The following is a 25,911-nucleotide window of genomic DNA, read 5'->3' on the forward strand; positions in this document are numbered from 1 at the left end:
TCTTGATCTATTAATTGCACATACTTTCATCCCATCTGGAACATTAAGGGCATCATTTGGTGGGATTCTATTACCTAACAACCGATTGATCCATTTGTCAATTTTAACATCCACGGTTCTACCATCTTCTATTCTCCAAGCATTTCCTTCCTCCATAATCCATCTTGCCTCCCATATACTACATCATGTTGTTGGACAAGTGGCCTCAATAATTTAAGAAGGGGGGGGTGAATTAAGTTTCAAAATTTTTCCACTAACAAACTTAAACCCCTTTTTAAATGACAGGCTTAGAATGCAGAAGAAGAAGAAGAAGCAATCAATTTAATAATGTTCTTTTAAATGCGCAAGACAAAGTAAATTCCAGTAAAATAACTGAGATAAGGGAAGAGAGAAATACAAACTTGATTTATACTGGTTCGACCACTTCTCGTGTCTACGTCCAATCCTCAAACAACCCACTTGAGATTTTCACTAACTTTGTAAAAAACTTTTTTACAACTTCTGAACACTCAAGGAATCCCTTTCTCTTATGTTCAGGAAACTCACAATTTAAGAAACAACCAGTCTCTTGATTACAACTTACTTGCTGAGATGAACAAAAAGATTTCTCTCCTTTAGAGTGAATAATACAATTTGATGTTCCTAGATGAACTCTCAATAGATTTGCAAGTGTTTTCCCAAGAGTTGTTGAGAGAGCATTTGACAATGAAGTTCTCTTATAATCTCTCTCTCTCTTACTTTTTGAAGTCAGACACACATATATATAGGCCCTTCGTGCCTTTTCAAAATGGTTTGAAGAAATGTGTCTTTTCAAAAAGTTTTTTCTAAAATTCTTCACTAGTAATCGATTACAAATTTCTGGTAATCGATTACACAGTTATATTTTGAAGGGTCATGTCTTTTCAAATGGAATTTCAAGAGTTCCGTTGCTGGTAATCGATTACACATCAATGGTAATCGATTATACATTCAAAATTCAAATTTCAAACCATTTTAAGAAGCTGATTTGCAAACTTGCCTTCTGATAATCGATTATTCTTTGACATCATCAAAATCATGTATTCATACATTTACAATCTTCCCCTTTTTTATGATGACAGTATTTATCAAGTGAATTCTTCTCAGCATCATCAAAACCTGCATTATTCACATTCTCCCCCTTTTTGATGATGAGAATAATTATCAAGCAAATTCTTTTCGGCGTCATCAAAACCTGAAACCTACATGATTCACATTCTCCTCCTTTTTGATGATGAGAATCATCTGTAGGTTAGGAGTAAAAATAAAAGAATATCTATTTGTATAGTTTACTCTCCCTTGATTTTGCAATGATTACTTATATGAAACAATTGAAGATTTCATATATGTAAAAAAAAACTGTCTCATAAATAAAATAGATAAGTCCCCTTACTATCTTATCTTTTATCTATCTCTCCCCCTTTGTCAATATCAAAAACAAATCATGAGCAGAGATGAGAATAACATTAAGCAATTTATAATGAATTAAAAGAATAGAGCAGGCCATACCGTTCAAAGTACCATTTCTTGGCCCAAAAGAGAATGTTACCGCTTGTTTGAATATATGAAAATCAAATGATATCAAAAGGCCTTAAAACTAACTATTGTGCATCCACAAAAATACATATGCAGTATAAATAATCAAAATATATAATAATAAAAAACAATCATCAAAAGTAATCAATAATCAGCATAACTCTCAAAGACAATCATCAAGGACAATCAAAACTCAATCAAAAACAATCATCAAAGACAATCAACATAACTCTCAAAGATAAGCATCAAGGACAATCAAAACTCAATAAAAAACAATCATCAAAAGTAATCAATCAAAGACAAGTGGCCTTTTGGTATCATTTGATACCACTTGTTAGGCTTGTTGATCAAGTGGCCTTAATAAATCATGCATAAGATCATCAATAAGTAAAACATTTTTTTTATGGAGGTAGAGGGATTTGTACCTATTTTTCCAACTCCTACAATTTTACCTTTGTTTGTTGTCTCCATAGATCATATATTCACTATCTTTAGGAGAAATATGAATAATCTTTGATGCATCTCCCGCCATGTGTTTGGAGAAACCACTATCAATGTGCCATGAGACCCAGATTTATGATTTTATTTTCTGAATCACTTGAAGAATCCATGTCATTATCTTCCCAAGTGATGCTTGCTTTCTTTTCTTTGAAATTGCTCTTGTCAGATTTTTCCATTCTTCTTTTAAGGACATGACAATTTAATCGTAAGTGCCTAGGTTGATCGCATTCATCGCATTTTGGGGTTAAGTAGGAATCTTCTCCTTTCTTCTTTGGATTGATATTTGATCTCCTTTGATTTCCTTTATTTCTCAAAAATTTGTTGAATCTCTTTACAAAGAATCTGAAATCATCATCTTCTTCTATTTCATTCAAGTCTTCTTTGTCACTTTCTTCTTGAATAGAAGATTATGAGGCTCTGAGTGCTATTCCTTTCCTCTTTTTATTATTCTTTTCATGTTGATGGAGTCTCATAAGTTCCATTTCATGTTCTTGAAGCTTTCCAAAAAGAGTGGCAAGAGACATATTAGTGAGATCTCTTGATTCTGCAATTGCTGTTACTTTTGGTTTTCATTGCCTGCTTAAACATCTCAGCACTTTGTTAATGAGATCTTCATTAGGAAATATTTTTCTCAATAATGCAAGATGATTAACTATATAAGTAAATCTCTTATGCATATCTTGTATGGTCTCATATTGATACATTCTAAACAGTTCATATTCATGTGTAAGAGTGTTTATTCTAGATCTCTTGACACCAGTTGTGCCTTCATGGGTCACTTGTAATGTATCCCACATTTCTTTTTGCATTTTTACAATTTGAGACTCTAAAACATTCATTCATGCCTAATGCAAAAGTGATTATATTTTAGGTCTTTAAATTATATTGAACCTTTCTTCTTTCGTCATCATTCCATTCTTCTCTAGGTTTTTCTATAGTTGCATTTCCCACTACCATTGTAGGAATGAAGGGACCAAATTCAATGGCTTCCCATATATTTAAATCTATGATTTCAATAAAGATTTACATTTGGGTTTTCCAATAGTGATAACCCTTGCCATTGAAAACAACAGACCTATTAATAGAATTTCCCTTAGGAAATGGAAAGTTAGATGAGGTCATATCTATTCTTGTAGTTTTTAAACTTTAGACAATAATCCTACTCTGATACCACTTGTTGGACAAGTGGCCTCAATAACTTAAGAAGGGTGGGTGAATTACGTTTCAAAATTTTCCCACTAATAAACTTAAACCCCATTTTAAATGATAGGCTTAGAATGTAGAAGAAGAAGAAGAAGAAGCAATCAATTTAACAATGTTCTTTTAAATGTGCAGGACAAAGTAAACTCCAGTAAAATAGCTGAGATAAGGGAAGAGAGAAATACAAACTTGATTTATATTGGTTCAGCTATTTCCCGTGCCTACGTCCAGTCCTCAAGCAACCCACTTGAGATTTTCACTAACATTGTAAAAAAACTTTTTTACATCTTATGAACAACCAAAGAATCTCTTTCCTTTGTGTTTAGGAAACTCACAATTCAAGAGACAATTAGTCTCTTGATTACAACTTACTTTCTAAGATGAACATAAAGATTTCTCTCCTTTAAAGTGGATAATACAATTTGATGTTCCTGGATGAACTTTCAATAGATTTGCAAGTTTTTGCCCAAGAGTTGTTGAAAGAGCATTTGACAATGAAGTTCTCTTAGAATATCTCTCTCTTACTTTTTGAAGTCAGACACACATATATATAGGTCATTTGTGCCTTTTCAAAATGGTTTGAAGAGATGTGTCTTTTCAAAAAGCTTTTTCTAAAATTATTCACTGGTAATTGATTACAGGTTTCTGGTAATCGATTACACAGTTATATTTTGAAGGGTCATGTCCTTTCAAATTGAATTTCAAGAGTTCCGTTGCTAGTGATCGATTATACATTCAAAGTTCAAATTTCAAACCCTTTTAAGAAGCTGATTTGCAAACTTGTCTTCTGGTAATCAATTACACTATTTGGTAATCGATTACCAGAGCCTTGACATGTTGGAAACAATGTGTTTTGAGGAAAAAGTTGATCTTGAATGAATCTTGAAGCAATGCTTGTTTGTTGAAGCAACCTTGTCTTAATCTTGAAGCAATGCTTAACCTTTGAATGTTTGTTGAAGTGATCTTGAAAGCAACCTTGTTTGATTATTCTTTGACATCATCAAAATCATGTATTCATACATTCAAACATGTAAAACTCGATCTATGGCCTTTTGGTGCTCCCCTTAGAGAGAAATTAGGGAAATACTTTGCTTTCATCAGTCTCGCCACCAACAAGTCTTCATTAATTAAAAACCTCCACCATTTTTTTGCTAGCAGAACTTCATTGAAAACCTTCATGAAGCAAAAATTGAGGTCTTATGCTTCTTATTTTTTTCAATTTTTTCCAGCTCAACAAGTGGATCTTTCTTCCTCCAGCATCCCCTCCCTAAAAGAAACGAGCCATGATCCTTTCAATTTCCTCAAAAATCACTTTCGGCAACATAAATCATCCCATGACATAAGTAGGGATAGATTGGACTACGGATTTGATTAGAACCTTCCTCCCAACCTTTGATAAAGCCTTCTCCTTCCACCCTTTGAGTTTCTTTCAAATTTTCTCTAATAAAGTTGAAATTTTGATTTTTAGATCTTCCCACGATCATAGGATGACCCAAATATCATTCATGACTCTCCACTACCTTTACCTCCAACTGACTGATCAGTTCCTTAATTTTGGTACTAGGCATATTTTGGCTACAAAAAAGTTTTGACTTGTTGAGATTAATTCTTTGTCCAAAAATGTTACTATCATTTGCAAAAAATGATTGTGAGATTTAAGGAGTTCTTGGTGTAATTTTGATACCATGGATGAGACCTCTATTAATAGATGAGGACAATATTACATAGAAAGCTTTATCACATAAAATGAATAGGTATGGGGAGAGGAGGTCTCCCTGCCTAAGAACTGTGTGGGGCTATCATTTACTACCACAAAAATGACACATTGCTAACACATATCATTATGAAGGAAATCCAACCTCTTGGAAATCCCATAGCCCCAAGCACACTTTCCAAAAAAACACCATTCCACCCTGTCATAAGGTTTTGACATGTCCAATTTTAGACCTATGAACCCTTTCCTTCCTTTATCCTTATTTTTCATGTAATGGAAGCATTCAAAAGCTATGAGTGCATTATCAATAATGAGCCTATTAGGAACAAAAACACTTTGATTTTCCCCCACCGGACTAGGAAGGATGTTTTTCAGCCTATTTGCAATGGTTTTATTTACCAACTTAGATACCACATTACAAAAGCTAATAATAGGCTTGGAATCATTTGCATGCAAAGGGTTCTTAATCTTTGGTATAAGAACAATCATGCAGGGTCTTCACCATCATTGGGGATCTCCAAGACCTTGTGTGTCACATCATTACGAATTAGCTCCCAAAAAGATTTGTAAAACAAGGCTAGTGTACCATTGGTCCTCGATGCCTTCAACAAATGCATTTGTGCCAAAGTTTCCTTCACCTCTTCAAGAGTGAAATGTTCTTCTAAAACTTCCATCATTTCTAGGTTAACTCTACTCCCTATTCAGCTCGTAACATCATTAACACAAATAGGATTGGCGGAGGTGAAAAAGGTCTCAAAATGAGATGTTAGTAAATCTGCAACATCCTCCTTGTTATCCACTACAGTTCCATCAACTTCCTGGAGCCTCTCAATGGTATATGTTCTCCTCCTCTATAAAGCTTTTCCAGGGAAAAAATAGTGTTTTTTATCACCACTAGAGAGCCAGCCTATTCTTGAATGTTGCTCCCAAAAAAGCTCCTTCTACCATATCAAATCATCTAGCCTTTTCTCAGCCTTAAAAGCCTCTCCTACGATCTTGGCATTCTGGGTCTTCTACTGAAAGTCCAAAAGCAATTTCTTCCTTTCTTTTATTTTTTTTTCTTTAAATCCCCAAACTTCCCTTGACCCCATTCTTCCAAATTACCATCCGAGGTAAATTTGACATTATATTTCCTACTTGCAACCACGATGATGTCACCATCTAATCACATTCTTCTCCATCCAACCAAATTTGTATAGCTTCACGTTTTTCCTCTTATTTCAAGGTTTATGGTCAAACACAAAGCAATTAGGTTATGATCTGAACCATGCCTTGCTAGGTGAATGACTTCATGTTGTTTCCAAAACTAATACCACTTACCATTTGATAAAAATCTATCGAACCTCTCTTTAATGTTGTCTCCACTTCTCCTTTCTTTGCTCCATGTAAACTTGTGCACTTTAAAGCCAAGGTCCTCCATGCCACAAACTTCAAAAGTGTCTACAAAATGAAAAAATTTTTACATGGTAACGAGTTTACCCCATCTTTTTCATCTTTGTTTAGGATAACGTTGAAATCGCCAAACATAGCCATGACAACTTATCATTTTTCCTTCTCAACGCCTTCAACAACTCCATACTAAGAAGCTTATTAGTCTCCTCGAGGTGTCCATACATAGAAGACATGTGGAACACATCATCAATGTTTGGGATAGAAACCAAGGCGTCAATATGGTTCACTGAACAAGTCATTATATCAACCTCTAATTCGTCATTCCATAACAACACAAAACCACCTGTCCTCATACAACCTACACCCTTACAATCCGCCCAAACATATGACTTTGACCTCTCATACTCTTCAAAAAAATTAGTTCACATAATTTCTTTTTGATTTCCATTAGGAACACCAAATTGGGCCTTTCATCACAAATGAGCCTCCACAAGTTTCAAGTTGCATATGGGTTCCCAAGCCCATGGCAATTCCAACTTAAACACTTCATTGTTGCCGATGAGCCTGATAAATAGGCTCCACCAGTATAAGTGATATGTTTTGTTTGTTAGGACTGGACGATCCACTCATCTCTTATTTTTTATGAAAACAAAAATATAAATTTATGATGACTAATGGTTTAAATATAATTGAACATGACATATCTATTGAAAGAAAACATGGCAAAATCTCTTTAATCTTAACCAGCTCCATGATCGTCCACTTTGATTTACTGGAACCTGCTTCCATCCTAAATCATATATAGCATCCAATGGTCCTCAGATTCTCAAAGTTGAATCTGTTGTTTTATTATTAAAAGTGATTCACTTATTCTATTTCGAATAAGAGAATTAAGTATAAATAAAATATTATGTGGAACTATTTATCTTTCATTTTATAAATGACTAACATTTGAAATAAAGAACAAATTTGGAAAGAATAGATTCAAAATCATTTTCGATAAGGAAAATGTGTTGCACAACTAGTCTTATCTTTCTCCAGCTGAAACCAAATGATCAAGAGCAACAACGGTTATAATTTGAATGCACAAGATCCCATAGAGATTCAATCATCTTCTCCTTTATAAAGCTCATAAAAACTTTGCTCAGTACTGATGAAAAGTATATACGTTGAAAGAGCAAAAATGATTTCAAGAGAAATATTATTGAGTGAAACACAATGCTTATTAAGTCCATTATTTGCTTAGCAAAGTCATTGTACTAAGGATTTCTTTATTGTAAACGTACTCTTTGAGTGATAGAATCTATGATTCTACAAACTGTTTGTTTGTGAAAGCCAAGAGTGGCTTAATGACAAAAAAATACTTGGTGTTCTTAGATTCTAAGGGAGTCTAAGGGTTGTGCTAGTAGTGACTTAGAAAAAATACTTGCAAAGCCTGGAGTGGCAGGTCATAATACTTATTATAATCAAACATTGATTAGTGGAACCCTGGAGAACTGAACGTAGTTCATGTTGAGTGAACCAGTATAAATTAAGTGTTTCTACTACCCTCATTTAACTTTTCTGAGTATTTCTTAAGGTTTATTATTGATAAAACTTTGCACACAAGTTTTATATTAAACTGTATTTTGAATCACTATTTTATTAAACATTGGATGATAGTCCATAACACCTTTTTGAAAACATGAATTCTGTCACTAGACAACAATTTTTTGAGAACTCATTTTGCATGTAAAATCAATTCCATGGCGAAAAGATTTCTATGTTTATCTAACACATTATTCAACCCCCATTTCTAGTGTAGTTTATTATATTTCATTGTTTTTTCAAGCCACCTGGTTTCATTGACTCATCAATATCAATCTCTTCGATCTTTATTTTCCTCTTCCCATGGTCCACTACAAGGTTATGTTAGATCCCCCCAATTTTTCTTGTTATTTCCACCTTTTCTTGTCATCCCCACGCAACATTGGGACTTGCTTTTGTTTGCGAAGTGTGGCTTTCACTTTGGACCCCAATTTTCGTGCCAGAAATTGTCCTATGTTGCTTTTCTTTCACCTCAAAATAAATTCCTGACACTTCCTCCATCTATCTTTTCTGAAGCCCATGTATTGTTTCACTCCTCCCTTTGTGTACTCCTCATTATTGAGTTAAACCTTCAAAAGGGTCTCCACAACATCCTCCACCCTTGTTCCCACTACAAGAGCTTCTTATTTCTTTTTTCCCCTTTCCTTCTCCATACGCAAGTTCCTCTTGACACCCCTTAAGATTACCTCATTAATGATTCCTCCAGTGATGGTATTTTTCCTTGGGGACGCTCTCAGCCAAGGGCTAAAAGGTAGGCTTTCTCATGCCTCCTCCGTCTTATCCTCATTTCTCAACTCACAGGTTCTCAGCTGGTGATCTAGGTTACTGCAACCATAACATAAGTTGCACAACCTCTCATATTTGAAATGAACCCCAAGGGTTCCTTTAGTCCTTGCTCGATCTTTAGACTTGTTCTCAAAGGTTTTGAGACATCCATTTGTACCCAAAATTTGATGGATCTTCCTAACCTACTCTTCTTTGATTCATCTCACTCTACAAACACCCCAATCACATTGACAATGCATGTTGTCAACGCCCTTGTCCTTTGTTTAATTTATAGATCATATATTTTGATCCGAAAATGATATTTATTCAATACGGCCATTGTGGGTTTTGCTTCTTTATCCATCTTATTAATGACCACCAGGTTTTTGTCGAAGTTCGATTGGAACATTTTTAGCACCATCTTCATATTCTTCTTTTGAAAAAACTTGCACGAAAAAGGGTTTGTGGCCATGTCTCTAATCTCTACTCCCTCTTGCCTTCCACGCTTGATCATTGAGGTCTAGAACACCTTTTGGGTTCACATTGCTGTTTGAGAGAACCTTCCTGATCAACCAAAAATCCTCTTCATTCTCCTCCCCATTGTTATGATCTTCCTCTAACTCTAGTAATTGGATCACCTCCTCTTCCTTCCCTCCTTTAAACTCCTAATGGATTGATGCCAACCTTCCTTGTTGCCAACCAACCACCTTTCCACCAAACAATTCCTTCAATCTTCACAACACCATGATACTTCTTAGTGGTCACTTATAGATCGTGAGCAGAACAAAGAAAAACTTTGAGAAAACTTTGATGGCTCTTTTAGGGGTTAGAAGAAACCCTAGTAGAGTATGCATAGAGCTTACTATCAATCAAGTAACTTTTTTAAAAAACAAAGCAATGGACATAAAATCATGAAAATCGTTGTTCTAAGGTCTCATTATTTTTTTTTGTAAAAAAAGTCCTCGTTATTTTTTGACAACAAAATAATAAGGTCTCATTATTTTTTTTTGTAAAAAAAGTCCTCGTTATTTTTTGACAACAAAATAATAAGGTTTCATTATTTTTAAGTACCATAATTTGATAATAATATTATTTTTGAGTGGCTTAAAATGACTATAAAATACTTTTAATATATAAAAATATAAAAAAGGAAACATGGTTATTATGGGTTGTTAAATACCTCCCCATCTCCCCCTTTTCACACCTCTCTTTCAAATTTAGATAAAACTTCCCTTTAGGTTTCAAATTTAATTTTAATAATTTTCATTGACTTAATTTGGAAATCCCTCACTTTTAGTCATCAAATTTTATGACATTAAAAACATTGCCGACATAGTTAACAATATAGTTGTAAAGGAAAATGTCACAGGAAGGAGAGTTGAATTATGATTTTTAAAATTTTCATAAGCCTTTTCATAAGATACAATTATCGTCTTATATAACTTTATAAAAACATATAAGAGTTTTGAACATACTTTTTCTAAAAATAAAATCAAATTCAAACCCTTAGTCAGTTTAAAGCGAAAGCAATAAATATAACAAACACAAAGGTTTTATATTGATTTGTCTCTACCACTGAGACTATGTCCATTTCTTGGTAACCAATCAAGTCCAAAAACTTTCACAAAAGTTACAAGTATTCTTCCTTGCCACTTTTGACTCTTACAACACACCTAAACCTAAGCTTTATAACACAAGTATTCTTTCGCTACCAAGCCACTTTTGGCTCTTACACAAATCAATAGATTTGTTGGGGGTTTAATTGCATATAAACAAGTTAAGCGTCTTATAGACAAATATACAAGTTTAGCACTCAATCTTTTTCTCTCAAGATTTATAGGAGAAAGAGCTTGAAGAAGATGGGACAAAAAATTTCAAATATTATCGCATTGGTTCGTGGCTTCAACTCTTCAAAACTTCTTGTATTGAAAGGCAATCTTTAGTAGGTATTCATTGTCTCTGAATGACTTTATTTTCTTAGTTGAAGGCTTGCATTTGAAGAAGTGTTTTTTGGAACACTTAATGCTTGAATTAAATGTATGTCCTCTCCATGTTGAAACACCACTCTCTTTAGCTTTCTTGAAGCACGCTTCGGCTCAAAGTAGTCTTTTTAGAGCAGTCTATCACAACAGGTGTATCAGGTGCGTCTTTTCAGAGAAGAAAAATGTTGTCCTTTTAAAGATTTTGATTATTCTCCTTACTTCCTTGGTCTTCGATAGATCCTAGGAAGAAGGTTTCTAAGATATATCCTACAAAATGAATCTAAGACATAGAGTATTAAATGAGGTCTCATATATATATATATATATATATATATATATATATATATATATATATATATATATATATATATATGTTTTATCAAAACTTATTATTTGTCTGCCTCCATTTGATCTATCAAACACATATACAATGTGTTTGTTTGATTTGCACATAAGACTTGGTTTTTGAAATTTGTAATTATTTGTATCTAATCAAAATCATTGAGGGTCCTAAGTTGTCTAATGAATCAACAGTAGTGATTCGTGACCATTTGAACCCCAAAAATTGGATTCATGACTTAATCAAAGTTAACACTTACTAGCAATTTTTCACCACCACAAAGTAAAGTTTCATTTTTGTAAAATAATTTCAAACCCACCCCTACAAGCTCAAACCTCTCTTAAGAACCAACAATGACGAAGATGCACCCACTAAATTTCTATTTGTTTCCTTTGTCAATCATTTGCGAATAGCACAAGTTTCCCAAGTTTCCAAAAGACTTATGCATATGGCCTATGACCATTTCAAAATATGTTGTGTGGTTGAATCTTGTATCAACCACGAAGGTGACAACTAGAAAAATTAGGATATTTATGATTTGATAAATGTTATCTTGAGTAGATATTCCTTGACAATGCATCCTTCTAAATTATAATTGTCATCTTAGGTTTTTAGACCACAACCATAAACAAATCTATTTTCCTAAATATTGTTGTCAACCCTACCTTTTTGGAAGTGGCAGTTATTTTAGGATTGTCGTTGGGAGGAGACAAACTTGGAGATCAACTTCACCAAACATGATTCAAACTACAAGAAATTATTATGTTGAACGCCAAGAAGTTAGATAAAATCACTAAGGGAGAACATAATGCTTTTCTATTGTTTTGGATGTACAAATACTTTGCTTACACTAGTTTCATTTGAGTGGAAACCAAATACAACAACTTTGTATCAACTATCATTACTAGTAGATGGTTGGCCTTTAGGTCCCTTTTCTTATCCAACTTGTACCATGGATCTTCATATGGTTAGTTAATTTGGGGAAAGAAAAAGAGTTCAAAACAAATGTAGAGCCCTTGTGATCCGTGATTTTTTAGGTGCAATTGTATTTTCCCGAGGTCCTATATTTTAATGCCCCACGATTGTCAATTGTTTAAGATGACACTTATTATGCTCAACCCTTAATATGGCTTTCCACCCTTTGAATCTACAACCTTCCTTAGGCAATTACTTAACACACCATTTTTTTGTTTGATAAACCCCTAAAATTCCCAATATTCCTTTCTTACCCTTCCTCTTCCAAGCAAACCTAGTTGCATCTCCCCCAAACCTCCATGACTATTGCACCCCACCACATTGTTGCACTCAAACACCACCACCACAACTACCCAACACCACCTCCACACCATACTAAACCCACCATCGCCACACGCAAAACTATGGCCCATAAACCTCCACGCCATATCAAACTCATGTTACATGGCACCATCCCTATATAGTCATGGATTGAGTAATCCCTAAATAATAGTCCTTTCATAGTTTTTTTTCATAAAACCTAAAACCCTAAGTATCATTACCTTATCACTATTGGATCAGGCCGAGAATCTAGAAGGGAGATTGTATAAATTCTTTCAAAATCTTTACCAAATCGTTCTCAATACCAATTAAAAACACCTCTCTAAATCAATTAAAGTTTCTTCAAAAGATCTTTAGAAAACAATTACTTTTATAATGACCCTTTGAAATCGATTCCACTCCCAAGATGATTACAAAACTTAGTTATAGAGAATAAGAGAATCACACAAGAGTTTATACTGGTTTAGTCCAATCCAGACCTACATTCAGTTTGTTCGAAGTTCTCGTAGAACATCCACTATATAGAGAACACTAGTACAAACACTATGCACACCCAATTCTCTAATAGAAAACAAGTCTTTCTCTTAAATCCTACAAAAAAAGATTCAGAATTAAAACCTCATCAATTCTCCAGCATCCTTGGTAACTGTAACCAAGAACAACACTCTTAAAAGATTAAAACAAAAGGATCAAATACACTTAAAATGTGTAAACCTTTGATCTTCAATATGTCTTCACAAGTTGATCAATTCATGATTGTAAAATAAGTGGTTCTTTGATCAACTTCAATCTTCAGACTTATTGCAGTGCTATTCCTTTTTTAGGACTCTTTTGAAATTTTTTTTCCTCTTAAATTGAACAAATCAAGAGTCTCTTAAAAAGAAAATACATAGGGCTATTTATAAATTTTAATAATTAAAACAGATCTAATCTATTATAAAATAGGTAATCAACTATTTCGTCAAAATTCCCTTTGTTATGCAATTCCAGAAACTTGTTAATCGATTATCAGAAAGGGTAATCGATTAATTCGCTTCAATTTGAGAATTTTAGTTTCTTCTATGTTGACTGGAAAATCGATTGTCATGTGTGGTAATCAATTATAGATTCACACAGAGAGCTTCTTTTTGTTTCCAGGAATTGGGTAATCGATTATCCTAAGCTCCAAAACTTTCCTTCTTTTGGAATTGGCTTGGGCAGTCGATTACCAAATGAGGTAATTTATTAATTCGACGTTGCTAGCCAAATTTCAAGTAGAAGTGAGTTCTTAAGAAACTTAGAGACAAAGAAATTTTCATCTACTTCATAACTGATCAAACAATAAGCATGAAAAAGATTAAAAACTATATCACACATATGCCTAGTCTAAAACATTCAATACAAATGCCTCATCTATCAAAACATGCTGGACATTGCAAAATTATCAAACCAAAACCAAACTAGGGGCTTCAGGCTTTGTTCTAACAATCACTTATAGTACAAATCAAGCCACATTGGGAGCCCTATTTACCATGGGTTGATTGAACCATCATTAGCCAAAAGAAAGGGGTTTTCCAATTCATATAGCCAAATTTGGTGTCAAAGTGATTACTAAAATAGGTTTTAGTTTTATAAAAACTCCTAGTGACCTAATCATGAACCTTAATAATGCTTATAAAATTGGTAAATTAATTGGTTCAATTGCAATAGTAGTAATTTGGTAAGTATAGATGTTAGTCCCACAAGTATTACGATACCATAGATCAACTCAATCAAGTTATTACTTTACTTTCAAGGAGAAGCAATTTATATTTGTCACAATTTAGGGATTTCAATGCTAAATTTGAATTTAATGTTGTGTTTATGGGTATTATCAAAAGATTAAGTATTATTTATGGTTAAGAGTAGTTGAGGATTCAAATTTCCTTTTGTTCATCCTCTGCATTTTTACCAAGATTTAATATCAGTATTCTTACGAATTAGAAGTTTTATTTTATGAAGATTGGTTACTTGGCATAAAACCACTCTAGATTTACTTTAATGTTCTACTTTCACAACTCCATTATAATCAATCCAAGCATTAAGTACGAAATCTATAAGAACACACATGTTAATAAGACATTATATTATTCCTAGACTAATCTCAACACATGATAACCTACTCAGGTCTAGCATACATACATATGAATTCTCATCACACACATATCTTAGAATCAGTTCTAGTCAAAGGTTAGTTGATAGAAAGCATTAAGAATAAAGTATATTACTTTGATAACTAGAACTTGTAGAAAATCAAAAGGTTCAAATATAAAGGAGTTCCACAAAGTTAATCTAATCCTAACTACAATGAGCTTTTAACTTCACTCAACTTTGATATCAATTTTAGTAGGCAAACATTCCCCCCCCCCCCCCCTTTTACCTCCCAAAAAGAGTTTAGGCTTAATCACCTATGCAAAAAGGAATGCCACCTTGTTTTAGAAAACCACACTTATTACTTGGTGTATTAAGTTAGGCTACACTCCACTGCTTGCTTAGGAGTTAGGATAAAATAGCTCATTTTTTTCCAACAAAGAAGGAACACAAATCCTAGTCCCAAGTTAAATACAATATTTACTCATCTAGATAGAGTACTACTATTTTTCTCAACCTCCACTTGTTCATATATGCCATGCTTAGTTTTTGCCATGATATATTCCATTTCTTATACAAGTGAATAAATAGGTTGTTTAACTTATTTTTAATATTTATAGTTGTTATTGAATCAAATGTCCTTGCCATGATTATGTTCCATAATTTCTTTCCTATGTAATGTTATGCATGTTGTTATGTAGTGAATTTCTTGTTTAGGATCAACATCAAAATCTTTCCCTTCCAACCTTCTTGAGAAAACTTGAAAATATTTGACAATTGGTAGCTTTGAATTTTGTTCAACTCTTGATTATATAAGTCATAAGAATTTTCCACTTATTGACATTATTGATTGTGGGAGAAGTTATTGACGTAGAAGTTGTTGGTAAGAAGAATCCTCTCCATTGTAGATCCATTGTCCCAAGCTGCTAGTGTCAATCTTTGCATTACATTCTTTGCTTGTTTTCTCTTTCTCTTTAATGACATCATGTTTTCCCTCATCTAAACATGCTTCCAAACTCTGAGATTCTAACCAGGTTAAACAATCCTTTTTCTCATCTTGCTTAGCCTCATCAAGATTTTCAATGACATTCACAACCACATGTTTAAAAGGTGTAAAAGAAGTGTGTCTACTCACGTCTTCTTCCACTAATTGATAAACCACACCAATCTTTAAACAATAATCAAGGTTAAAAAGATGTTTCATTACATCTCTAATGTTGAAATTGACTTCCTCATTATTCATCCTTACAATGTTTAGCTCCATAGTTACAACAATCAAATATAACTAATTGTAATGAATGTTCTTTCCAAGATGAACTGACATTAATATCCTCTTCAATATCCAGCTAAAAAAACTTACTTGTCCATCTTATAGGTAACATTTTCTGATATTTTTAAAATGTATATTATACATTAAATCAAATTTATTTAATGAAGTGTTAAATAGTTTTAGAACTTTATAAAGATTTGTAGACATAATCTACTTGATAAGAACTTTGAATTCGAACTAAAAAAATTGGATTTTATTTGAATAAACTTTTTTTATAAGCACTTACTAGAAGAAAAAAAATAAGAAGATAAAATGTATTCTCATAAGCTAAAATAAACTCAACTTGTGTATCTTAAATTTTGAAAAAAGTTAAATGAGAGAACTTTTATAAAATTTTAGTGCATAAGATGATTTTAATTTATGAGAAAATAAACTCAACTTGTGTATCTTAAATTTTGAAAAAGTTAAATGAGAGAACTTTTATAAAATTTTAGTGCATAAGATGATTTTAATTTATGAGAAAAATCTATTTATTTTACTTTCTTGTTTTCTTTTTCTATAATTGTTTATGGAGAACTTTATCTAAATAAATTTTTAAATATTTTTTTACTTCATAAATAAAACTTTAAAATGTACAAAGAGTTGTCAAAAACAATAATTTTGCCTAATAAGAAATTTAAAGTAATTTAATTCCTCTTCACTTTCTTTATTATAACCAGAAATTAATTTTAGTGTAACCTAAAATAAATAAGAAAAGCTAGCACCATTTTTAATCATTTTCTTTATCCCTTATTTGTTTTGGAAGAAAGAAAGTAGAAGAAAATAAAAAGAAAAAATGAAATAGAAATACTACATTTATATTATTTGTTTAAGAGAATAAATAAGATAAAAGAAAGTTATTTTTATAAAGTTCATCAGAAAACGTTTTTTCTTTTAAATTGAAATGAAATGAGAAAAAAATTTGTTTAATTTTTAAAAAAATTTATAACATATTTTTATAATAATAATAATAATTAATTTTTATTAAGAAAATGTTAGATTAAAAATATATTTTTAATTATCATTAAAATATTGTTATATAATTTATAACAACATTTTCTCCGGTGGTCTCACAAACCAACCATGCTTATCACTTTTATTATTATTATTATTTTTTATTTTCTTTCCTTCATGTTCTCTTCCGAAAATATCTATCACTAAAAAAAACTTAAATAAATTTTTCATATTTAAAAAATAGATCTTTTTAGATTATTATTTAATATTTATTTTTTATCAAATAATTAATTGATTCTTTTTCAGATAATAAATAGATACTAAATTGAAACATAATTTTTTTTAAAAGATAATTATTTTATAAATAATGAATGTTAAATAATAACACGACCTGCTTTTTATTTTATGAAAAACATATTTAAGAAAAAAAAACTATTTTTTATTTATATTCATTCGTTAATTTGCATTTCTGAGTAGTACCGAGATCGATACGGCTCCTTCCAACAAAGGTTCGCATACTCTGAAATCTCAATTTTTCACCCTCTTGTTTTTTTATTTTTCTTTGAATGTCTTGGTTTCGTTTTCAGCTCTATTATTCTTTCATTTAATTTTTATTTTATTTCATTTTTACGTTTGACATATTAACTTCCATAACAACGATTTTTGGTTGTTTTGTTTTAATACTGTTATGCAATTATCGCCAAATTCTAGATGAATTTGAGAAATTATGGTAAAAAAAGGTGCCCTTGATTTTTATTATTTTTTTGTATAAAAAATTTTGGGCCTTATTCTATCGAAACCCTAATTTCTGGGTTGTCTATTGGTTAAGATGAATTTTGGGGGAAAAAACTGTTCAAGTTTTCCTTTTTTTTAAATGCCCTTGATTTCATTTGTATGATTTTGGAGCGTATTTTTATTGGAACCCTAATTTCAGGGTTGTGTAAAATTATTATTTTCTGTTTTAGTATCTGCATTCTTTTCAATGGGTTCATAGAAATAGCTAGTTATTGCCCATGCCAATCGTTGTTATATGGTTTTCCAATTATCGAGACATAACTAGGTATAAAATTGAATAATATTTTAACTCTCTGGAAACTATTGGCAGGTTAGACTGGTTACTGATTTTTTGTTTTGTTTACTTGTGGTTGTTTATTTATTTTTTAACTTTTACATTTTGGACACAATTGTTGTTGCTCACCCGGGACTATTGTTTGCATCTGATTTTCTAATTTTTCCAATTCTTGTTATTATAGGTTCTAATTAGTAGGGCAGAACATGTCCCGTCACCAAGGAGGTAATGCTGAAGATATGGCAGATGAATTTGAAATGGAAGATGTAGAAGACGACATGGATGATGAATCTATTGATAGAGAAAGGGGTGGTGTAGAGTCTGACATAGATGATTATGATCACTCGGTTTGTAAAGTGCTTCTTTATATTTTGCAGTTTGTGCTGTTTTATGAATACAATGTTGATGAGTATGTTGTTTTATGATTAGTCATTTTCTATTAGAGATGGTTTCAAATTACCCTCCTCCTTGAAGGATTCATCAAGCAAATGTTAACTATGTATACAATTATCTTTAGATTTCTAGGGCTAATATTGTAGTTTTGGTACAGAGTGGTAAGGGAGTAGACACTACAGCTGCTCAGGCCAGAAGAGGACAGGATATCCAGGGAATTCCTTGGGATAGCCTTAACATCACTAGAGAAAGATATCGGCAAACTAGGCTTGAGCAATACAAGAATTATGAAAATATCCCTGGTTCAGGGGACAAGTCGGGGAAGGTAACAAATTTGTACCTGTCAAAACACAGTTTGATATTTATGGATTTTTTTTTCAGTCACATCATTTTTCTGAAGCATAAAAGTATTCTCTAAAACATACAGGATTGTAAGAATACCAAAAAAGGATACTCCTTTTATGACTTCAGAAAAAATTCAAGATCAGTAAAGTCTTCAATTCTTCATTTTCAGGTAACCTCTGTCTACTCTGGTTTCTATCGTGCTTTAAATTCTAAGGGTATACCATGACATTTTGTTACATGTTGGCTCTGATTATTCTATTTCTATGAAGTTGTGAACTTGTGAACAGCTTATTACTGTCAGAAAAATACAAAACCATACGTTCAAATATATAAGCAAAGTTTGAAGAAGGGTTCTTATGCATAAAACTCTCCCCCTTCAATGAAAGCCTGCTGATTTTGAAATGGGAACAAAACATGAGCTTACTAGTACTATTACTACCAATGTTTTGTAGCTGCTGCACAGTTTTTCTTAGTATGCAAATCTTAAGCAGTATCAATCATTGTATAGGCTTTCTAAGAGATAGGATCTTGCTATTGTGGCCAGTTGACTGACATAATTTATTTTTTAAATGATTGTGCAGTTGAGGAATTTGGTATGGGCTACATCAAAGCATGATGTATACCTTATTTCACAGTTTTCAATAATGCATTGGTCCTCTTTGACTTGCAAAAGTTCAGAAGTACTTAATGTTTCGGGACATGTTGCACCATCAGAGGTGAATAACCCTTGTGATAATGTTGGTATAAATGAATACCATAGATTTTTTATTTTCATTGCATAAATTTATGATTAAATTGATTATTCACGATCTTAACTTCCAAGTTATCACTTTTTATTGTCAGAGACATCCTGAAAGTTTATTAGAAGGTTTTACTCACACTCAAGTCAGTACACTTGCAGTGAAGGAGAAGCTTCTAGTTGTTGGAGGATTTCAGGGTGAACTTATTTTTAAGGTAATTTGACGATTTGCTTTGGTTTTTAGGGATGTTTACTCTTGTAATTTTTAGTAGATACAGTTGCAAGTGTAAATTTTGCTCCTGGACCTCTGGGCATTTCATGAAACATGTTAAGATGTTCCACATTTTAGGTATATGACCAAATACTCCTTACAAGACTTGATCAATCATATTCCCTTGAGTTAGCTTTTGGGTTTGGGTTTGGGTTAGGCTCTGGTTTGTTTTTAACATGGTATCAAAGTCATTGTTGTTAGGATGATAAGTTAAATTGTAGTATCCTATGAGTTGAGCCTCCTCTTTCAGGCTTTGATGTAATCAAATTCAAACGTGTTATTTATATTTAATATCGATAGAGTACTTAAGTGTTGAAACTCCTTTCTCCTTCATTATTCCTCCTAGTCTTTCATTTTTCAGCTTCTCTTCACGAGCATTGGTTGGATTATCTTTTCACTCATGTTATTTCTTGTTTGGCATTTGCAATTCATAACTGTACATGCTTTTGTTTTATAGTTACTCTGCCAGATGCTGCTAACTTGTCCCTCATAGGAATTGTTCTTGGTATTAGAACTATCAACAGATATCAAGATTTTATCACCTTCTTTGTTACTGGAATGCAGCACCTAGATCGACCTGGTGTTAGCTTTTGCACGAGAACAACTTATGATGATAATGCTATCACCAATGCCATTGAGATTTATGATTGTCCTAGGTATATAGTTTTCCTTCTCCTGGTGGTTTTGTCATTTGATTTATGGATATCGGCACCAAGTTTAATGTGATTGTTTTCTGATTTTTAGTGGTGCAGTTCATTTCACAGCCGCTAATAATGATAGTGGAGTGAGAGACTTTGATATGGAGAAATTTCAGCTTTCTAAGCATTTTTGTTTTCCCTGGCCAGTGAATGTGAGTCCCTAAGACTTTTTTTCTTTATTTCCATCTTCTTTCCCAAGACTGATAAATGGATATTTTAGTTTTATTCCTTCAGAAATTGTGTTACCAGGTGTTCTCGTCAGACTACATTGTCTTGCATTAAGGAGCAGTTTTTGCAATAAGAAATGTTGCCTACACATTAGCAATATCGATGTGTGGCAATTGGCAATCTTTGTTGTCTATTCCCTCTCCTCTCTAACTACTATTGTTAATGTTTAAACAATTTTGAGAAATAACAGAAGAATGGGAGTGTTGATAACTCTTGACTTTGGAATATGGTCATGTAACAAGCCAGTAGTAATCTTGATAATCTTTCTGTTGGATCATGCTTGTTAATTGTTTTTGTGTCATTCCTTTGCTTTCTAATTTTTTTCCCTGTCTCCATTTACTGCAGCATACTTCTCTCAGCCCGAACGGTAAGCTACTACTAATTGTTGGAGACAATCCTGAATGTATGTTAGTGGACTCCCAAAATGGAAAGGTAACACTGTACTCCCTTTTTGTCCAACAACCAATCAATTCTTTAATTCAGTTGTATCCTGGAAAAAGATCCTCTCCAGTTTTTTTAGAACGGGAGGAAATCTCAACCATCGTTTATTTTTTATATTTAATTTATTTTAATATTTACAAGATAACAAAAAAAAAATGAACAGTGAGATTTATTTAAACTGCACACACTCCAGTTTTTTTTAACTGGAAAGGATTTGTGCCCGTTGTATCCCAAGAGAGCTTATAGTTATACGATTTTTTGTCTGTCTTGCAGACAATTGTTCCCTTATCTGGGCACTTTGATTATTCATTTGCATCATCATGGCATCCTGATGGTGTGACCTTTGCCACTGGAAACCAGGACAAAACCTGCCAGATTTGGGACTTGCGGAATTTATCCAAGTCAGTGGCTGTGCTGCAGAGCAACATTGGAGCCATCCGTTCAATCAAGTATACTTCAGATGGCCGGTATATGGCTGTTGCAGAGCCTGCAGATTTTGTACATGTGTATGATGTAAAAAGTGGGTATGAGAATGAACAGGAAATTGATTTCTTCGGTGAGATATCAGGCATATCTTTCAGTCCGGACACTGAGTCCCTGTTCATTGGGGTCTGGGATCGCACTTATGGTAGCCTTCTTGAGTATGGCCGGCGACGGTATTATGCATACCTTGATTCACTTACTTGAATATTCAAGGAACAAAAAATGACATGGTAGCTGAGGTGCACTTTAATAGCCTGCTTTAATATCTGATTGAGGTAGGTTGGCTTATGTATAAATTGAGTATCCTGCTACTGTTCTCAATTTGTTTTATACTGGTAGGGTGTGTTTATATCAGTCTGTGGAAAGCGAGAGGGAGTGTACAGGAGGCTAGAAGGCAATGATAGTGCAGATGGGGTGGAAAGTAAAAAATGCTGAGTATCAGTATGTTATTTACAGTGTCTATCTGTGCAAACAGATTATGGAGAGAACATATAAATTATGATGTTCTTTGATAGGGAAAATGAGTTTTGCTCATTGAGGATATTTAGTTTCCTTTTGTTTTCTTGCAAAAATAATAATGGACACTTAAAATTTGGATGGGTTGTATTATCAAATTATACATGAATAACTAATGATGACTAAGCTGTGATAAATAGGGACATTTAAAAAAGTTATTTCAATGTAAAATAATTTAGCGATTATTTTTTAGAGATTTAAAGAAAAAATAGAAGTTAATTTATGTTGGTTTTATGAAAAGTTATTTAAAATAGTTTGTATTATAATCAGATTTTAAATTTTTTTATAGTTTCTAATTATTTTGAAAAGGTGAAATATGAAAAATTTAGAAGTAATTATTCTTTAAAAAAGTTATTTATTTTACGATAAAAAACCTGGAACAAATAAATCCATAAGGAATTAACGCCAGTAAAACAGCTTACTTTTAAGTATTTGGATTAAATATAGATTTCTGACAAAAAAAATACTATAATTAGATTTGTAAAGAAAATGTTTAATTTTGTGCAGTAAAAGTAGCTTAAATTCTGTTTTTGGTGAATGGAGATAAAAGAAAAAGGCAACACAAACAAAAGAAAAATTACACACTGATAGCTCACTCCTCTAGCATATTAAATTTGTGCCTTTGTGCAATATCACTTCCTTAAACTTTTAAAATGCAGAATGTAATCTGTCATCTTTTAGCCATAAAAAGCGAATTTTTATTTTAAGGCTACAAATACAGATACGGCCGAAAATTGTCGAAATATTGGCGCAGGTACAATTGTTAAATGGCAATGAGTTAAATAGTAACACTAACATATCAATTAAAATTTTGCTTCCTAACCTGTTCTGACATTGAAACTTTAGAACATGAATTCGGTAAATGGCCAAAGAAACACCAGTATAATTCGCACTCTCTCTACTCCTTTGTTAGATTTTTTTATGACAACAATAATTTCTTTATTATCACTTATCAGTATAATTCAGTTTTTCATTTGCATGGTCTCTTGAAAACTAAGCTATATGCACGGCCGGCCCTCACCATGTTAGGAGGTACGATGATAGGACCCACGGTTAAAAGTAGTCCAAAAATTTTCTTTAAAAAAATATAGTCGACTAGTAATTTTTTTATATTATTTAAGTTATTTTTTATAACTAAATTATATTTTATGTCTCCTTTTGTTTAAATTAAGATGGCACATGTGACTAGAAAGAATTATTATTTTGGTTGTTAGTTTCTTATTTTACATATTACTTTAGCTCCATTAACATGTAGTTGATTTATGATAATAGATTTAAAATATTTCTTTTTTTAACAAACTAAGAAACAAATAAAAATTCAAATTATAAATGAAAAAAACTAAGTATTAGTATATTAATAAAGAATAGAAATATGAAATGATTTTTTGTTGACGATAATTGAAATATTTTTTCTGAGAGAAAATATAAAATAAAATAAAATAATAAATATATAAGTAAATTAAAGTTATAAAAAATGTGATGAGTTTCTCACAGCTTTATCCGATATTATCCAACCGGAGTGAAGATGGATTTAAAAAAAAATATAAATCTCTTTTTAAATGTATATCTATCATGTCTTTTGTAAAGATAAAGATAGAGAAAGTCAAATTTTTCACTCATACCATTATCATGCTTATCTTATATATAAATATTTTTGTTATGTAATTGTTTTAAGAATAAATTGAATAATAGATGATAACATAAGAGTAAATTGAATAAAAATGTATATTAATATTTTAAGATTTATTAAAGTTATATTATTCATTTAATGTAAGAAAATATGTAATTTTTAATAAAACTATGTGCCTATTTTTTATATAATATATTTATATTTTTGCATATTTAAATATAAAAGGATTCAAATTATTACTATTTTTGTTATGAACCTATGAAATCTCAGAACCGACTCGGACTATAGGGCTGGGTAAAATCTTTAATTTTAACAGGAATACTTGTTGCCTTCCAAAAAAAAAAAAACAACAACATTGGAATACTGTTAATAACTGTTGTCCTTTTGTAATCAGTTTGTCCTTATGAAGTTTTTAAGCCTGTCGAAAGACAAATGAAATTGCTTTCTTCAAGTAAAAAAAAAAAAAGAGTAGTTTAACTTTCAAAAACAAAAACAGTCCTGATTTAGTCTTACGTTTTTTTCTTCTTTTGCTGAAAAAATAGGTGGTAAAACAAGGAACATTCCAATATTGTTGGGTACGTAGGGACTTACTAAAAATTTACTACAAATATTTCCGCCTGCTATTAGTCTTGTGTAACTAACTAAAAACATCTCCAATGATGTTAATACAAAAGTAATCCAATTTTTGTCACTTTAAACTGAAATAACTTAATTATTTTTTTCTCTAATAGATATTTCTATTAATAAGTTGTTTAACTTATAAATATTATATTTCTCTTTCATATTCAATACACCATTAAGCAACTCATGAATAATATATAAATAATTCTCTCCACCTTAAAATTGCATATGACACTAATAACCTTAAACAACAATTACCGTCTAACTATACGTAAATATTAATAATACACCATGTGACCATAGCAAGCAACATTACATTGAAGTCGAAAAATACAAGCTCACCCAATTAAAACAACAAATAGAAAGCAATAAAATATCTGTGATCCGAAACAAACCAATAAAAGCAAGCCAAGTCATCAGGCAAATCTTTATTCCATGGCTTACAATCACAATGCATCTTATCTTTCTCTCCCACCACCGCTTTTCATAGTATATGATCCAATCTCATATATGCTACGCTTCTAGCTCCATTCTGCACAATTCTCTCTTATCATCTTTGTTATTACCTCTTTCCAAAGTCCAAATTTTCTAGTTCCACCAAACCAAACCAAACCAAAATGGCAGCAGCCTCAGCCTCATCCATGATATCAACACCAGCCTTATCTCCAACCATCCAAAAGCACCATCATTTGAAGCCATCCAACGTGTGCTTCCAAGGTCTTAGACCCCTCGCAAGGTTCACCAAAGCCTCATCAACCAAAGTGAGCACCACCACCAAAAGGGTTATTCCAAAGGGTGGTGTTAGAGCTGAACTCAACTCAGCCCTTGTGATAAGCCTCAGCACTGGCCTCTCCCTCTTCTTGGGAAGGTTTGTGTTCTTCAACTTCCAAAGGGAGAACGTGGCAAAGCAAGTGCCTGAGCAGAACGGCCTCACACACTTTGAGGCTGGTGATACACGTGCCAAGGAGTATGTCAGCCTCCTCAAATCCAATGACCCTGTTGGATTCAACATTGTTGATGTCTTGGCTTGGGGCTCCATTGGCCATGTTGTTGCTTACTACATCTTGGCCACCACTAGCAATGGCTATGACCCTGCATTCTTTGGCTGATTTAATTTCATCATCATGTTGTTCCAACTGTGTTTCTTGCTTACTTTTTAGTATGTAATGTAATCAATGTCATGATGTATAGGTTCTCTCTAAAGATCCAACAAGTTCAGCATATGCTAATTTGATCACTATTTTCGGCTGCAATTTGGTTTGCTATTATGATTAATGGAAAATGGGACTTCTCTACGTATTGAATTTGGATTCTCTTTATCATGTTCCGCTGTGTTTGTTGCTTTATATTTTTTTTCTTGCTAGTTTGTAATGCGATGTATAGGTTCTCTCTTGTTCAAGCAAGTCCAGCATATGCTAATTTGGTCACTCTTTTGGGCTGCTATTTGGTTTGCTATTGTGATTAATGGAAAATGGGACTTCTCTCTCTCTGTATATATATTGAATTTGAATTCTCTTGATTTTGTTCTGCTGTTTCTGTTTTTTTCTTTTGTTATGGAATGAATTTTGTGATCTTGTGTACAATTATGCGTTTCAGAAATTGGCTGGTGAGATTACGTGATCTTGTTGGCATGTGTTTCTTTGTTGATATCAAAATTATTCATCTTCTTTGGAGCCTTGACTTCATAATTTACTAATTAACAACCTAGCTAAATGTCCTTGTTTAGTTTATGCTAATTAACGTTTTAAATTATGGTTGTGGTGGAAATTTTGTC

The 25,911-nt window shown here is 32.3% G+C and overlaps 2 protein-coding genes across 4 annotated transcripts; both read left to right on the forward strand.

The window, feature by feature from the left end:
- Positions 1-17,124: 17,124 nt before the first annotated feature.
- On the forward strand, positions 17,125-21,891 carry LOC100792497 (uncharacterized WD repeat-containing protein C2A9.03). Of its 3 annotated transcripts, none has more exons than XM_003522782.4 (10): positions 17,125-17,212; positions 17,957-18,119; positions 18,323-18,490; positions 18,593-18,679; positions 19,092-19,226; positions 19,354-19,464; positions 20,085-20,176; positions 20,265-20,370; positions 20,792-20,878; positions 21,161-21,891. In XM_003522782.4, exons 2-10 carry the CDS (start codon positions 17,979-17,981, stop codon positions 21,572-21,574), a joined length of 1,341 nt encoding a protein of 446 aa, XP_003522830.1. In that variant the 5' UTR covers positions 17,125-17,212; positions 17,957-17,978; the 3' UTR covers positions 21,575-21,891. The 3 variants fall into 3 exon arrangements, with proteins under 3 accessions (XP_003522830.1, XP_040871076.1, XP_040871077.1); XM_041015142.1 differs by lacking the exon at positions 17,125-17,212 and adding an exon at positions 17,244-17,808; XM_041015143.1 differs by lacking the exon at positions 17,125-17,212 and adding an exon at positions 17,244-17,433.
- A 2,676-nt stretch (positions 21,892-24,567) lies between these two features.
- Positions 24,568-25,629, forward strand: LOC100305786 (putative photosystem I subunit G). Its single transcript, NM_001249721.3, has one exon. It carries the CDS (start codon positions 24,755-24,757, stop codon positions 25,244-25,246), a length of 492 nt encoding a protein of 163 aa, NP_001236650.2. The 5' UTR covers positions 24,568-24,754; the 3' UTR covers positions 25,247-25,629.
- Positions 25,630-25,911: the final 282 nt, after the last annotated feature.

This window comes from Glycine max, chromosome 4 (assembly GCF_000004515.6).
Source record: "Glycine max cultivar Williams 82 chromosome 4, Glycine_max_v4.0, whole genome shotgun sequence".
Taxonomy (NCBI): Eukaryota; Viridiplantae; Streptophyta; class Magnoliopsida; order Fabales; family Fabaceae; genus Glycine; species Glycine max.

Coding starts and splice junctions, on each gene's coding strand:
- LOC100792497 (XM_003522782.4), top strand. CDS start 17,979: ATGTCCCGTCACCAAGGAGGTAATGCTGAAGATATGGCAGATGAATTT. Junction 19,465..20,084: donor AGGGTGAACTTATTTTTAAG/GTAATTTGACGA, acceptor ACTGGAATGCAG/CACCTAGATCGACCTGGTGT. Junction 20,371..20,791: donor GTTTTCCCTGGCCAGTGAAT/GTGAGTCCCTAA, acceptor CATTTACTGCAG/CATACTTCTCTCAGCCCGAA.
- LOC100305786 (NM_001249721.3), top strand. CDS start 24,755: ATGGCAGCAGCCTCAGCCTCATCCATGATATCAACACCAGCCTTATCT.